Below are 15,425 nucleotides of genomic sequence, written 5' to 3'. Positions count from 1 at the left end.
GGGGCAAGACATATGTAAAGTTTTATTTTTTAAATGACTGTCTATGATTGATTATCTGTTAAACATCTGGCTAGTTCAGATGACAACATAAGGCAGTGATGGCCAAACTTGGCCCTCCAGCTGTTTTGGGACTACAATTCCCATCATCCTTGACCACTGGTCCTGTTAGCTAGGGATGATGGGAGTTGTAGTCGCAAAACAGCTGGAGGGCCAAGTTTGGCCATCACTGACATAGAGCTAGGTTAAGAACTTTGTGAACTTAAAAAAGAAAAGTCACTTGATCCAGGGACAGTCCACACACAAACACAAACACACACACATATATATATCAGCCTATTCCTCCCTCTTCTTAATGATGACACAGACCATTCATAATGTAAGAATATTCTTACATTACTGTGAGCAGGGCAGTAGGGTGGGGTAAGGGAAGGCAAGCTACAACGATTAACTGTAATGTCGTTCACTGCTCCTGTTCAGGCTGCACAGAAAAAGCATTTTGGTTCCTGAAATTCATTCTAATTCTGCAGATAAAATATAACTGATAGAATTCTGCGGGATGTGGTATTAGTGTGTGAAGACAGTCAAGATCCAATTATCCCCAGGCATGCACCTCCCCGCTGTCCCCGGCGATTTCCCTATGGGCTTTCGTGTTGCGAAGGAAGCCCATAGGGAAATTCGTCTGGCGAAGCACCTCGAAAAACGGAAAACTCTTTCTTCTTGCGAGTTTTCCGTCTTGCGAGGCATTCGTCTTGCGAGGTACCACTGTAATTACGATTAAGGTGTGAGTGTCATGACCAGTTGCAGTGAATCTAAAACAGAAGCAAAAGCTCCCAAACTCATTGCAGTTGTGCCAGAAGAGGAAAGTGGGCCTGACTTGTTGAGAGTACTATTGCTGCATCGGGTATCATAGCTGAATAGCTTTCCTTTGGGAGGGTAACTTTTCTTCTGCGGGTTTTAAAAAAATTAAATAAATACTTTGTCAGATTTGTTTCTTACTAGTATATTTCCTCTAGTACATTTCCTTCTCTTGAAAAACAAAAAACCCAGACTCTTGACTCTTGATTGAAGTGCATAACATTGGAAATCAGTTTTCTATTTCTTTGAAATACACTACTTTGCCCAACAGTTATCCCCTGATTCTAGGAAGTGTGGGAAGCTTGTTACAGCTCAGTCTTTTGCAAATGTGTTTGGAAGTAAGTTATATTTTGTTCAGTGGAACTTGTTTTTGTTTTTTTTTTGTTTTTTTGTTTAGAAAAGGGTGCATAAGACTGAAGCTTCACCTATCAACAATAAGTGATTATTCATACTTAAATAGACCCACCGAAAGCAATAAACTTAAAGTAACATTTTTCTTGGGAGTGTAACTCATTCCATCCTCACTTAGATTGATCATGTGCAATGCTCTAAATGAGTGATGGCCAAACTTGGCCCTCCAGCTGTTTTTGGACTACAACTCCCATCATCCCTAGCTAACAGGACCAGTGGTCAGGGATGATGGGAATTGTAGTGCAAAAACAGCTGGAGGGCCAAGTTTGGCCATCACTGCTCTGAACAGTATCTCCTATGCTTCCTTCCATCATAAAATTTCATGTCTTTACTGCAGATAAATGTGTGGCACAAAACATGACTGTTTTTAATTGTTGTCCTATTTTGTAATGTGCATTCTTCAGAAGACTGAACTTAGGTCTGTTGTGCATATTTCCTTGTGTGACATAATTGTTTGCATAGTTGTCACCTCCTCTCTGGTTACTGCTCTGGTGCTTTAGATAAGGGATATATTTCCTGCACATGGAACTAGAATAAATTGTGTCAGTGTGTAACAGTCTATGTAGTATTCTACCAGCTTTGGGATTGCTGATCTTAAATGCAATTAATTTTGCTTGAATAATTTTGACTGGGGAAATGTAACATGGTAAACCTACTGAAAATACAGCCCTAGTGGCTATGACATACTTAAGTACTGACAGCCCAGAAAATACTCTAGTTTATGTTCCCTAACATTTTAACATGTTTCTTTCCCTTCCCTTAAGAATGTGAAACTCTCTGCTGAAGTAGAACCATTCATTCCTCAGAAGAAGGGTCCGGATTCACTTATGATGTCTATGGCGTTACCTACTGACAGTGGGGGAGTTAATGGCGTGGAACCAGCTCCTATTCCTAGCTACCTGATTACTTGCTACCCATTTGTTCAGGAAAACCAGTCCAATAGGTAATTAAATATATTCTGTGACTAAATAAATGAATGTAAACATTTTCTGCATCTGCCATTTAGTTTTCTGTGTTCCCTAAAATACTGGGAAGCTTTCACACTAAACTTCAGCACTTAAAGCTGAAATTTTGTGCATGTTTTCTTGGGTGTAAGCTGTTCCAAACTTAGTGGCACTTGCTTCTGGGTAAACATGGGAGGATTAGATTGCATGTTAGTTGAAATAATATGGTTGTAGCAGGAACTTATTTGCTTTCTCTCCAGGTTTTTTTTTTTTTTAACCATTCAGAAAAATCATCTGAATGAAAGGTGGTGAGGCTCAGACCTTCAAGCCACCTCTCAAATTTGCTATCTGTTAGAGCAGCGAAATTAGCTTCATGCCACTTCCAAAATGAGGCAGTGGCCTCTATTTGCTGCCTTCTTTGCATAGTTGCTGAGAATAGATGAAAGGCAGAAAACTGCTCATATTTTCACTGAGCGTAGGACTATGATGAACCCTCTGGAAACATCATGTAATTCAGGTCTCCCTTTGATGTTTAAGACTGCAGTTGTAATCCCATTTACATGGAAGTAAGCACCATTAATTCAGCAGAATTTAATTCTGAATGGACATTGTGAGCACTTGGCTATAATTTTACCTGTAAAAACATAGGACTCCAATGCTAGTATAGCACTCAATATCTCACAATAGTGTAATACTTAGCTTGTGCAGTACAGTTTGGTGCAATTAGTTCCTCATCCCTAGAACTGGACAGCCATATGAACACAGTGGGGAAATGTATGTGGGATGGACAGCGCTTAGCACTTGCAAAATCTTTCTTTTTGGTTTTAAAGGAAAGAAGCGGTGCTGGTGGACTGTTGCACACTTAACCATTCAGAAAGTGCATTATTCTCTTCCTCTCCACAGGCAACTTCCGCTGTATAACAATGAGATCAGATGGCAGCAGCCCAACCCAAACCCTGCTGGACCATACCTTGCTTATCCCATTATTTCTGCCCAGCCACCTGTTTCTGCTGAATACACGTATTACCAATTGATGCCAGCACCATGTGCCCAGGTCATGGGCTTTTATCATCCATTTCCAGCCCCTTACTCAGCACCCTTCCAGACAACAAGTGCCATAAATACAGTCACAGCAGAATGCACGGATCGCCCAACCCAACCCAACCAGGTCTTTTCATTATGTAGCCAGCAGAGTAGAAGCTCCAACAGGGGACCAGCTGTGCAAAAAGTAAGTCCATTTAGCAAACAACATAATTGAAGGATGAATGGCTAGTTTGGAATATATGTTTGTCAATACAGTCCAATCTTGGTCCTCAAACACCTCTGTTTTGGAACGCTTTGGCTCCCGAATGCCAAAAACCCGGAAGTAAATGCTCCGGTTTGCGAACGTTTTTCTGAAGCCGAACGTCTGACGCAGCTTCCTCTTGAGTGCAGGAAGCTCCTGCAGCCAGTTGGAAGCCGCGCCTTGGTTGTTGAACATTTCGGAAGCTGAACGGGCTTCTGGAACGGATTACATTCGACAACCAGGGTTTGACTGTATCCATATCATTGTTGTAAAACACTATACTGGAAATGAAAATCCTATTAAAAAATATTTTACACCAGAAATAGAAAAATCTAGAAAATATTTTTGTACAGAGAATAAACTTTTTTTGAATTCTGCATGCCGTATTGGGGCAGCATAGAGCACAACCTCTCACTTGTTCCCTTCCTCGGTCTGCTTATGCCAGGCATGGCCAAACTTGACCCTCCAGTTGTTTTGGGACTACAGTTCCCATAATCCCTGACCCCTGGTCCTGTTAGCTAGGGATCATGGGAGTTGTTGTCCCAAAACAGCTGGAGGGCCAGGTTTGGCCATGCCTGGTTTATGCAATTGGGCATGCACAAAAGCCCAAGCCTAGGTGTTGTGTGTTGCTGATTCAAGACCTTTTCACATGTAGACACACATATATCATTTTTTTTATCTGATACAGGTATCAAAACTAACAAAAGTTAAAACAAGTACTCCATATAAAATGAGCTTGCTGAAAGATAAAATAATTCCTTTTTATTGTTACCTGCTTAGGATTTGAGGATAAAGCAGTTTGAAAAAAATAAAGGACATCCTTAGCTCAGTGACCACCATATTCTGATGGCAAAATAAACTATCTAAAAAATATATTTTGCTATATCTAGTGCATACAGGTCCTGTTGAATTCAGTATGTTTTACACATGTGCAGTAGGAGGCAAGATTGTAACCACAATGTACACATCTGTTGCCTAGAGTAATGTAATGCTCACTGTTTTATTTTTTAAAAAGTGGTGCAGTATCAGCCTAATTTCATTTTTGGTGTTTCTGAAGTGCTGTGGTAAGATTGTAGTGTTGAACTCGATACATTTTAAAAGCCTTTACCCTCCCTTCATGAAAATCATGAATACCTCTAGCTCACATCCATGCAAACATGAATAGGTGTCATATTTATGTACAGTGGTACCTCTGGTTGCGCACGGGATCCATTCCGGAGCTCCGGTTAGATCCCGAGGAATTCGCAACTGAAGGTACCTGTTCTGCACATGCGCACAACACGGTAGAGCGCTTCTGTGCATGTGCGCGCGATGAAACCTGGAAAAATACTTCCGGGTTTGCCGCGTGCGTAACCCGAAAGATACACAACCAGAGGTGTGCATATCCAGAGGTACCACTGTACTTGCTTTTGAAATTTTATTTTTAAATGTGTTAAATGACAGTTCTTAAAAAAACACAGGCAGCCATACGGATGTAATATTTTTAAAAACTCTTAAAAGCCACCATAATAGTAAATTGCTGCTTTTGGCAAATTAATTCCAAAAGGAATTAATAGTGTTTAAGTGCTGCCTAACCTCTGCTTAAGATGTATTAAAAGCAGTTAATTTATCCATTTGAGTTACCCTTAATACTGTCTTCCATACTTCCAAGAATGATAGAATTCTGGACTATGTCCAGTTCTTAATTATCATACTTGGACACCTACCAAAAGGTTCTCAATACATTTTTAAAAATCACATCAACAGTTATACTTCAGTAAAGCACTGTTACTGAAATGTCAGAATTTCAGCAGCTTGACATGCTAGGCTTGGGTTCCAAACACGTTGCAGTAGCTGGAACATCAGAAGTGTGAATGTACCTAATGTAGAAATCGTAGTTTATTAGTTATCAGTACAGATAGATGAAAGCTGCTTAGCAAAATATGAAAGATCTTTAAACAATGGACTGTACTTGGTACTCATTATTTATTCATTGTTTTGTATGGAACATACGTTGATTTTTTGTTAAAGTGCTGATTGATCTAAGGTTAGTTTCCAAATGTTTGCGGATAATATTCAATAATCTTCTGTGGTTATTTTCTATGAAAATTGTCTTTCTTAAACCAAGTCCACTGGCTTACAAAATAAATCTCTTACCTTGGCTAATCATTTTAAACAGCAACAGCCTCCACAGATACACATAAAAAGCAAAAGGCCTCCAGTGAAAAGTGTTGCTATCCAGAAAGAGACCAGTGCGTCGGGCCCTGAGAGCAGACCTAAAATTGTACTCTTGGTGGATGCTTGTCAGCAAACAGGTACAGTAATATTCTATGCTTAAATGAAATTTCCTTGTACCTGAAAAGGTCCCTGTACAAAGCTTATATAGGAATATCTGTGATGGAAGTATTGGGTGTTCCTCCCATTCTGAGATGATATGCTTAATCTGCCTTGGCTCCTGGGCAAGTTTACATTATAATAACAATAATAATAATAATTTATTATTTATACCCCGCCCATCTGGCTGGGCCTCCCCAGCCACTCTGGGCGGCTTCCATAAAAACCAAAAATACAGTAAAATATCACACGTTAAAAACTTCCCTGTCTTCTGAATGTCAGGTAGTTGTTTATCGCTTTGACATCTGCTGGAAGGGCGTTCCACAGGGCGGGCGCCACTACCGAGAAGGCCCTCTGCCTGGTTCCCTGTAGCTTTGCTTCTCGCAATGAGGGAACCGCCAGAAGGCCCTCGGCGCTGGACCTCAGCCTCCGGGCAGAATGATGGGGGTGGAGACGCTCCTTCAGGTATACTGGACCGAGGCCGTTTAGGGCTTTAAAGGTCAGCACCAACACTTTGAATTGTGCTCGGAAACGTACTGAGAGCCAATGTAGGTCTTTCAAGACCGGTGTTATATGGTCTCGGCGGCCGCCCCCAGTCACCAGTCTAGCTGCCGCATTCTGGATTAGTTGTAGTTTCCGAGTCACCTTCAAAGGTAGCCCCACGTAGAGTGCATTGCAGTAGTCCAAGCGGGAGATAACCAGAGCATGCACCACTCTGGCGAGACAGTCCGCAGGCAGATAGGGTCTCAGCCTACGTACCAGATGGAGCTGGTAAACAGCTGCCCTGGACACAGATTTGACCTGTGCCTCCATGGACAGCTGTGAGTCCAAAATGACTCCCAGGCTGCGCACCTGGTCCTTCAGGGGCACAATTACCCCATTCAGGACCAGGGAATCCTCCACATTGGCTATTAGGCATCATTCAGGTGTTGTATCTCCCTTCTTTGCCACTAATATTTCTGTCTTTTTAAGTCAAATTTTATTCAGTTATTTTCTCAGAACATTGTCTTATGAACATAATCACAACTGACAGTATATTACTACTTTCAGTCTAGCTGTCCAAGTCCAAAAATGGTCCAGTGAAGACTAACTATGCTGAATGGTCACAGAATGCTGACCAGGGCAGAGTGGGAATGGAAAATGAGGAAGAAGGAATAGGGTCCTAAAAACAAGCATAATTAACTAGAATCTGGGACATTTCCCACACAACATAGCAACAGCTGTTCTTGTTTGTTTTTAGCATTTTGTATTTTAAATGTGCTGTTTTAGTTTGTGTAACACTCCTTGAGTCCCATTGTAGGGGGAAAGTGGATATAAATTAAAAAAAAATAGATACCATCCATTGCCTATCTTGCACTTTAGAAACTCAAGCACCAAGGCTGTAGAAGGAAGGGGAAATTATTGCCATCTACACCTGTAACAAAACTCTCTGGCAATGGGTTGTTCTAGATAGCTATCTAGAATGCCTGATAATTCTATTACTATTGTGACAGCTCTTCCTAACTGCTTGTATGTGGAAGAAGACTAGGATGCTCCAAAGCACTGTTGGTTCTTAGTAATCCCACTTGCCTTGCCTTGCAGATTTTCCATCAGAGATCGCAAGCAAATCACTGTCAGAGAGTGTGAGCGCCATGCACTGGAAACCAAAAAGCAGGCGGCGGCGAACCTCCCACCCTGTGGAATCCTCTAGTGAGCAAGGGGCTAGCGAAGCAGACATTGATAGTGACAGTGGTTATTGCAGTCCTAAACACAGCAACCAGGCTGCTGGTGTGACCTCAAGGAGCACAGAATCTGCTGCATCAAATGTAGGTAAACGCCTGAAGTGTTTAAAAGGGATGAAGATGGCACAAAATAAGCAAAATCTTAAAATCTCTTCTTTTTTAAAATTTTCAGATGATGGAACCATCAATACATCCAGGTAACTTTCATATATATAGAGAGAGATCAAAAAATCTCAAGCATTCAAGCTTTGCTGTTTTTGCCAACATTCTCTCCCTAACAGCATCAATAAACCACCTTTTTTTCTATTGTCCTTCCGTCTGATACATATGCCAGGCCTGAGGTGAAAATTAAGCTCCATAAGAAATGCATATAAGGCTTCATTTTTAATTGTGCATTCCTTACTTCTTACGTTAACACAATGCAAGTAACTTACAGTAAAGGAACAAATAAATGTTTGTTTAGAAAGAAAACATGTTGTACTTGGCAGACAATGGGAGTAATAGCTATAACAAGCCACTTTCATTCAAAATTATCTCATGTGAACCATTAGAACAGGTAAAACTACTGAAAACAGGAACTAATTTTACAGGGTATACATACACAGAGCTAGATTTTGCACCTAGCTATCTCTCCTTATATGTATAACTTTCAGTACTGTCGGAGAATGGATATATTTTTTTTACACTTTGTTTTTCATACATGGAGTATTTCCTTAAATGTATGCGGTGTTTATTTCAGGAGCCGTCAGTTGGGCAAGTGTCAGTTCCCAAGCAACTCAGAAAAAGCCTTGGATAGAGAGAACACCAGTTTTCTCAAGAGGTGGACGGCAACCTGAGCAGTGTACTAATTCACAGGTAACCTTTTACTATGAAAACCCTAAACTCAGTGTAAGTTTTGCAGGTTAAGTTTGTACAGCCCTGTACATCAGTTTCTTTAAAAGACGAAAGCTACTGTAGAAAGCAGGTAAAACTGGCAGATTTGTACCATACATTGATTCAGTGCTATAGAGGGCATTTGGGGACATCATTAAAGGGCATATGAGATTTATAACCGTTTAGTCATGATAAGAGTTATTTCATGATAGAGTTGGGAAAAGTACCAGTCCATAATATGTTTTGGGTTGTTTTTTTTTTAATGCACGTGTAGCCTGCCTTTAGATGTAGGGGACATAGCACATCGTCAGAGAGAAGACAGAACTTGCAGAAGAAACAACAGAAGCCTATAACTATAAACCAGTCAAACAGAACAGAGCCAAGTCCTGAGCCCCTCTATTTTGAGGTAACATTTTTATTCATTCATTCATAGTAATTGTCACACAAAACCCTCACTGAAATTTTTGAGTGGACGATGGTGGCCTTGTAATTGGCTTATCATGTTTTGTCAGCTCCACTCCACCCTGTCTGCCTCTGGAAGAAGCAAACCATAAGGATTTGCTCAGTGTTACTTGCAAATCTTGTGGTTTCTTTCTTTCTAAACAAACAATGTGTAGAAGCCAAGATTTGTTCCTCGCTTGCCATTTGCTGTTTGTTTGGAAGAACAACCTGTGGTTACTGGTTCACACATAATCCTAAGCCAAGTTTCATGGTTTGTTTCTCCTGGAGGCAGGCAGAGCTGAACCCATGAACCTGAGCTCCATGCACCAGCACACTGTTTGTTCAGAGTGAGCCTTGGTTTTATTTTTGACCATGGATTATTGAAGTATATGGGGAACCTTGGGGCCCAAGGCAGAATGCCACCCTCCAGGTCTCTCTATCTCCCGCTTTGGCCTTGCTTCCTCCTTGAGCATTTTTGCCTGGCTCGCTTGTGTCACTGGACTCATTAAGCTTCTTGCTTGCTTGGATGCCGAACAAAGAGGGATTGGGGAGTGGGAGTGTGGAAATTATTGTACAAAGGTACAAATGACATCTGTTGCTCTTCCCTTTTCTGCTTCTGGCACTACCCTCTACTATCAGGCGGCCCCTGAAAGACTGCCCAGGAAGACCTGTGGCCCTCGGGTTCCCAACACCAGGATTATTAATATGTTCAAAGAAGGCTGTTTTTGTCTCCTACATAATAAGCATGCTCATTTTGAAAGCATATAAACTTGCCTTTCAAATTTCGTTGTCACTTTTTAGTGTGTCCTAGCATCTTGCTGTCAGCATCTTCCCTTCTCTAATTGTTGCATGATGAGTGTCTCATGATTGGGCAGGTTATTCTTTTTTAAGCATTGCAGAGTGGCATCTGCTAACTTCTGCTAATGGCTTAAGTGAGGCCTTGGTGCCTGGTAGAGATAGAGCCATGCAAACTTAATTCATTTCAAATCCTCCCAATATTTTTATTTAGGATGAAGATGAATTTCCAGAGTTAAACAGTGAAAATGGAAATTCCAAGGGTGGTAATATGCAGCTGAAACATGCCCCTAAAGTGGTAAGAGGCTTTTATAATGTAAATAGTATTTTGATTTAAATTAGCTGGTTTTCTTTGCCTAGATATTGTGATTGACTATTGATAATGCAGCAGCAGTGAATGCTTCTATTCTGTGGGGGTGGAGAAAAAGAGAATGTGCTGGAACGAGGTGCAGAATTCAGTTTCATAAGAATATTTGCTTTTAAAGAAGGAAGCATGTTTCTAGCCCTTTATGGCTTGGATTATATGCCCGAAAGTGTGAGCAATGTCTGCTGAAATCTCAAAAGCCAGAGGTGTGGAGGGAGCTTCAGCACCTTGCATAGCTCGTTATTCTAGTCATGACTGGAGTAATAATTGGAATAACTAATGCAAAATAGAAGAGTACTGTTTCCCTCCCCCCTCCATGTGCATATACCAGCAGCAAGTAAAAAGATCCAGCCTTTCTGGAGTAAATCATTCATGCTAGTAATATTTTGAGTCTCTAGATTATTTATGAGTTGCCTTTTACATGTGACCTAAAAGCCATTGCTAGAGGACTGCATCTGCCAAATCAAATAATTGCTTAGACTTAACTGAGATACTGTTTAAATAAAGCACTCTGACCACTTAGGGAGTCCTATATGAGTGTACTAAGTTGTGTGCTGATACAGTTGAGGTAGTTTGAGAAACAAGGTCAACTTGGGCAAGTTTGTGATGAGCTATGCTTTCTGTTGTAACACCTTTAAATCTGTGCTTTCCCTCCTTGTTCACCCTAGTTGGATGGTTTACCTGAAAATTCTCCAATCAATATTGTACAGACTCCAATTCCAATCACCACATCTGTTCCTAAACGGGCAAAAAGTCAAAAGAAGAAAGCCCTAGCAGCAGCACTGGCTACAGCTCAAGAGTATTCAGAAATTAGCATGGAGCAGAGAAAACTCCAGGTCTGTTCTTTTTTATGTTATAATCATGATTGGCTGCATATTTAAATCAGGGACAGCCAGCTGGAAGCCTCCAGCCTGGGTACAATCGCCAAAGCAATCATAATCACCAAAGGAGCCCTGGTGAACTTACCAAAAAGTTCATACAGTCATACCTCGGGTTACAGCCGCTTCAGGTTGCGTCTTCTCGGGTTGCAGACTGCTGAAACCCCGAAGTACCGGAACGGGTTACTTCTGGGTTTCGGTGGCCGCGTATGCACAGAAGCGCTAAATCGCGCTTTGCGCACGTGCAGATGCGACAAATCACAACTCGTGCGTGCGCAGACGTGGGTTGCGAGCGCTGCGGGTTGCGAATGTGCATCCCGCATGGATCACATTCGCAACCCGAGCATCCACTGTACAGCTTCACTTGCAAGAAGAATGTTCAGGTTGTAATATTTCCTAGAATTACATCTCCTAGGTTTTGTATGTACTTCCTTGGCTGTTGCTTGTAAGCACAAAAACATTATTGCTATATTGAACCAACGGTATCTTCTAGCACCCCACCCTCAGGAAAACAGATTAAACACCAAGATCAGGCATCCCCAACCTTCGGCTCTCCAGATGTTTTGGACTACAATTCCCATCTCCCTGACCACTGGTCCTGTTAGCTAGGGATCATGGGAGTTGTAGGCCAAAACATCTGGAGGGCCGCAGGTTGGGGGTGCCTGACCAAGATCATGGGGAAGTTTATAATGCCTGGTTTAAGTTATGCCTCTGGTCACTGGAGGTGAACTGTACTACTTTTATTCTGATTATAGGAAGCAGTTTCAAAAGCAGCTGGAAAGAAGAGCAAAACACCTGTGCAGTTGGACTTGGGGGATATGCTAGCCGCTCTTGAAAAACAGCAGCAAGCTATGAAAGCTCGCCAGATCACAAATACCAGGCCCCTTTCTTACACAGGTGGGTACATCTCACTTGGCTGGTTTTTATAGCTACTCGTTTCTCAGCCATTTTCCACCTAAGGCTAACCTGTGGCCCTCCAAAATCTGTTGGACTGCAGCGGCAATCGGTCCCAACCAGTGTGCCAAATGGTCGTGGATGGTCGGAGTACATTTTTGTTATTCAGTAAATGTACCATTCTGTGTGAGGAATAAAGTCAGGTTGGTTTGCGTATGTAATATTATATGTCAGTGTGGCTTATTATAGTTATAAAAAAGTATAGAATACAATAATGCATTAAAACCAGTACAACAACAACAACAATTTATTATTTATATCCCGCCCATCTGACTGGGTTTCCCCAGCCACTCTGGGTGGCTTCCAACAAAAGATTTAAAATACATAAAAAACTTCCCTAAACAGGGCGGCCTTCAGATGTCCTCTAAATATTAGATAGTTCTTTATTACCTTGACATCTGGTGGGAGAGTATTCCACAGGGCTGGCACCACTATCGAGAAGGCCCTCTGCCTGGTTCCCTGTAACTTCGCTTCTCGCAGTGAGGGAACTTTCAGAAGGCCCTCGGCGCTGGATCTCAGTGTCTGGGCAGAACGATGTGGGTGGAGACACTCCTTCAGGTATACTGGGCTGAGGCCGTTTAGGGCTTTAAAGGTCAGCACCAACACTTTGAATTGTGCTCGGAAACGTACTGGAAGCCAATGTAGGTCTTGCTAAGCCAGCAGCAGAAAGCAATTCCTTGTTACAAGTGACCACCTGCCCATAAATGCTTTGGTGAACAGAAACATTTTCAACTGCTGTGGAAACTCATAAAATATAGACTACAATTATATTTCTGCTGGGAGTAAGTCCCATAGCCAGGGTGCTATCACAGAAAATGCCTTATATTGAGTCACTGCCTGATGCACTACAGTAAATGGCAGGACCTCCAGAAGGGCTGCTTCTTCACATCTCAGGACCTAGGCACCTACAGGTGTTTGGATTTCAAGTTGTTCAGGGCTTTATATGTCAACAGCAACACTTTGGATGCTTCTGAGCCCAATTCGGTCAGTGCAACTCTCTCATAAAACTGATATCACATGGCTTCAATAAGCTGCACCTCTTGGCAGTCTGTCAGCTACTTTCTGCACTAGTTTACACTTCTGAATCCCCTAAAAGGGTAGCTCCACATAGAGTGCATAATAATACAGCGCTATTAGGATCTTGGGCGGGGTGGGGGGGAGCTATGGTTCAAATCTCCACTCAGCCTAATCTGGCTAACAGTGTTGTTGCAAGGATAAAACGCAAGCCTCCGCAATTTCAAAAATGGTTTCTGTGTGGCAACCCTCCTTGAGTGTATGAGGCTGGCTGTGCAGTTCTTTGAAAGCCAGCCAAAGGAAGGTTCCTTTCTGCTAACAATTGAAATAACATACTATTAATTTTAAGGGACATACCATGTTTCTGTTTCCTTGCTGAGTTAAAGTGTTCCTGCAAAACAGTAGACTAAACCGAATACTAGTTTAAAGCCATCTGGAAGCAGAATCGTTCCATTGTGTAACTTTCCTGTCATTGTTGTCTGTTTTTGTTTCCAATGAGAGGAAAAGGCTTTTGTAACAAAAGCTGATCGGGGGGGGGGGCTGATTGCTAATCTTGGTTTTCTTTCTGCAGTAGGGGTTAGAATAATGGTTGTCTTGATTTCATTCAGTTGGCAGTGCTGCACCTTTTCATGCCAAAGAACCTGCCAGCCGAAAATCCTTAACTAAAGGACAGCCGTCAGTGGGTTGTCTCAATCCTTTGGACTCCACTGCCCCAAAAGTGAAACGAGGAAAAGAAAGGGAGCTCTCAAAGCTGAAGCGTCCAACAGCACTTAAGAAGGTAAGCGGTCTCTAGAATGTTGTCTCTGGAAATGGTGATCATGAATCCTAATGGCCCAGCTTATTATTTTTATTTTATTTTAATGAAAGCAGGAGACAGGATAAGTTTCCATTCATGATCATGACATATTATTCCCCTCCCACCCAGATGATGGGAACAAGCAGAGCACCCAGGAATTCAACCGCTCAATCAATACCTTGATGTTACTTATTTCATGTCACTGGAGAGCCAGTGTGGTGTAGTGGTTAAGAGCGGTAGTCTCGTAATCTGGGGAACCGGGTTCGCGTCTCCGCTCCTCCACATGCAGCTGCTGGGTGACCTTGGGCTAGTCACACTTCTCTGAAGTCTCTCAGCCTTACTCACCTCACAGAGTGTTTGTTGTGGGGGAGGAAGGGAAAGGAGAATGTTAGCCGCTTTGAGATTCCTTAAAGGGAGTGAAAGGCGGGATATCAAATCCAAACTACTACTACTACTACTACTACTACTACTACTTCTTCTTCTTCTTCTTCTTCTTCATCCCCAACATATCCAAACTGCCTCAGTAAAAGTGCTCGATTCAAAAAACAGTCTCCTTGCTCACAGAAACACAGTTCCCTTGATGAGCTGTTCTTCTCTTTGCCCTGCGGCATCTATTTCAGTGTTAATTCCCAGGGTTTGCCCACGCTGAAATTCAAATTCAAAATCATAAAGTATCATGTTCTTGAAATAAAAGATTGCATGTGCCTCTGAGGAGGACAGCAAGATTTAAAATCATCTGGCAATTGAAATCGCTATTTGCCCTAAATATTGGCAGTTAGATTTATTATTCTCTGGTTTGCAATAAGGATATAATTTTATAAATAATGTGGTTAATCTTTTCTTTTAAAGAACTATTTTGTTTTAGAATATTTGATTATGTATATGATACTAATCTTATTGTATTGTATATTATAATATATTCCCAACTTTTACATTGTTTCCTAATTTTCTTTTGACACGGGTAATTTTCCTTTCTCGTGGTGTTTATAAAAAATACAATTTTTTCCTGCTGTCCCTTCGTTGTTCAGAACATCCACCCACTTCTGAAAAATGACTTGCACTTACAAACAAAAGATCCACATTAAATTTGCTATCCCTTTTTCTACAAAGCAGCAAGCTTATTAATTTGTAGAAGAAATTAGCATTGCTCACATTATCCTAAACTGCCTCTCCACCCCACCCCCCAGATTATCTTGAAAGAAAGAGAAGAAAAAAAGGGACGCTTATCTGTAGATCATACCCTTCTGGGAGCTAATGAAGAACAAGAGGTGAATCTGACTCCAAATCAGTCAGAAGATGTAGCATCTCAAGAAGGTCAGAACTCTAAAGATTGAACTGAAATATCTGTCTAGATACAGTAATATACTTTACAGTATTCCCTGTGTGCATGTGTGTGCCCTTGAACATTTTGTTTGTTTGTAATTTTAAGTAGAGTTACTAAATCAGGAGCTCTGTGTCTTGCCTAGATCATCCCTAGATCCTAGCCACATAAGTGTATCACTTGGCTGAAGAAATTCATTATAGTGATAGCAAAAAAGCGTTCTAGTTCTGCACCAGCTAAAATTCTACATGCCAACTAAAATTAGGCATGGCAATAAAATGTAGATCAAATAAGATCCTTTGATTACAGTGGTGCCTCGCAAGACGAAATTAATCCGTTCCGCGAGTCTCTTCGTCTTGCAGTTTTCTTGTCTTGCGAAGCACGGCTATTAGCGGCTATTAACGGCTTAGCGGCTTTAAGAAAAAGGAAACAAACTTGCAAGAACTCGCAAGACGTTTCA

At 41.5% G+C, this 15,425-nt stretch overlaps 1 protein-coding gene across 2 annotated transcripts in view; it reads left to right on the top strand.

Annotated features, from left to right (window-relative positions):
* The window catches only part of SECISBP2L (SECIS binding protein 2 like), a 39,388-nt gene that overhangs the window by 10,070 nt on the left and 13,893 nt on the right, over positions 1 to 15,425 (top strand). The window contains exons 2-13 of one of the 2 annotated variants that reach the window (XM_053365816.1): positions 2,031 to 2,209; positions 3,114 to 3,438; positions 5,654 to 5,789; positions 7,390 to 7,613; positions 7,702 to 7,726; positions 8,269 to 8,384; positions 8,677 to 8,808; positions 9,853 to 9,936; positions 10,671 to 10,838; positions 11,636 to 11,777; positions 13,457 to 13,626; positions 14,832 to 14,958. In XM_053365816.1, the coding sequence (XP_053221791.1) occupies positions 2,031 to 2,209; positions 3,114 to 3,438; positions 5,654 to 5,789; positions 7,390 to 7,613; positions 7,702 to 7,726; positions 8,269 to 8,384; positions 8,677 to 8,808; positions 9,853 to 9,936; positions 10,671 to 10,838; positions 11,636 to 11,777; positions 13,457 to 13,626; positions 14,832 to 14,958 (1,828 nt within the window). The remainder of the gene's footprint in view (positions 1 to 2,030; positions 2,210 to 3,113; positions 3,439 to 5,653; positions 5,790 to 7,389; positions 7,614 to 7,701; positions 7,727 to 8,268; positions 8,385 to 8,676; positions 8,809 to 9,852; positions 9,937 to 10,670; positions 10,839 to 11,635; positions 11,778 to 13,456; positions 13,627 to 14,831; positions 14,959 to 15,425) is intronic. The other variant, XM_053365815.1, reaches the window with a different exon arrangement.

The sequence above is a fragment of the Podarcis raffonei genome, chromosome 14, assembly GCF_027172205.1.
Source record: "Podarcis raffonei isolate rPodRaf1 chromosome 14, rPodRaf1.pri, whole genome shotgun sequence".
Lineage (NCBI taxonomy): Eukaryota > Metazoa > Chordata > Lepidosauria > Squamata > Lacertidae > Podarcis > Podarcis raffonei.
The sequence above is the reverse complement of the archived record's forward strand: the minus strand, read 5'-3'. Positions and strand labels throughout refer to the sequence as shown.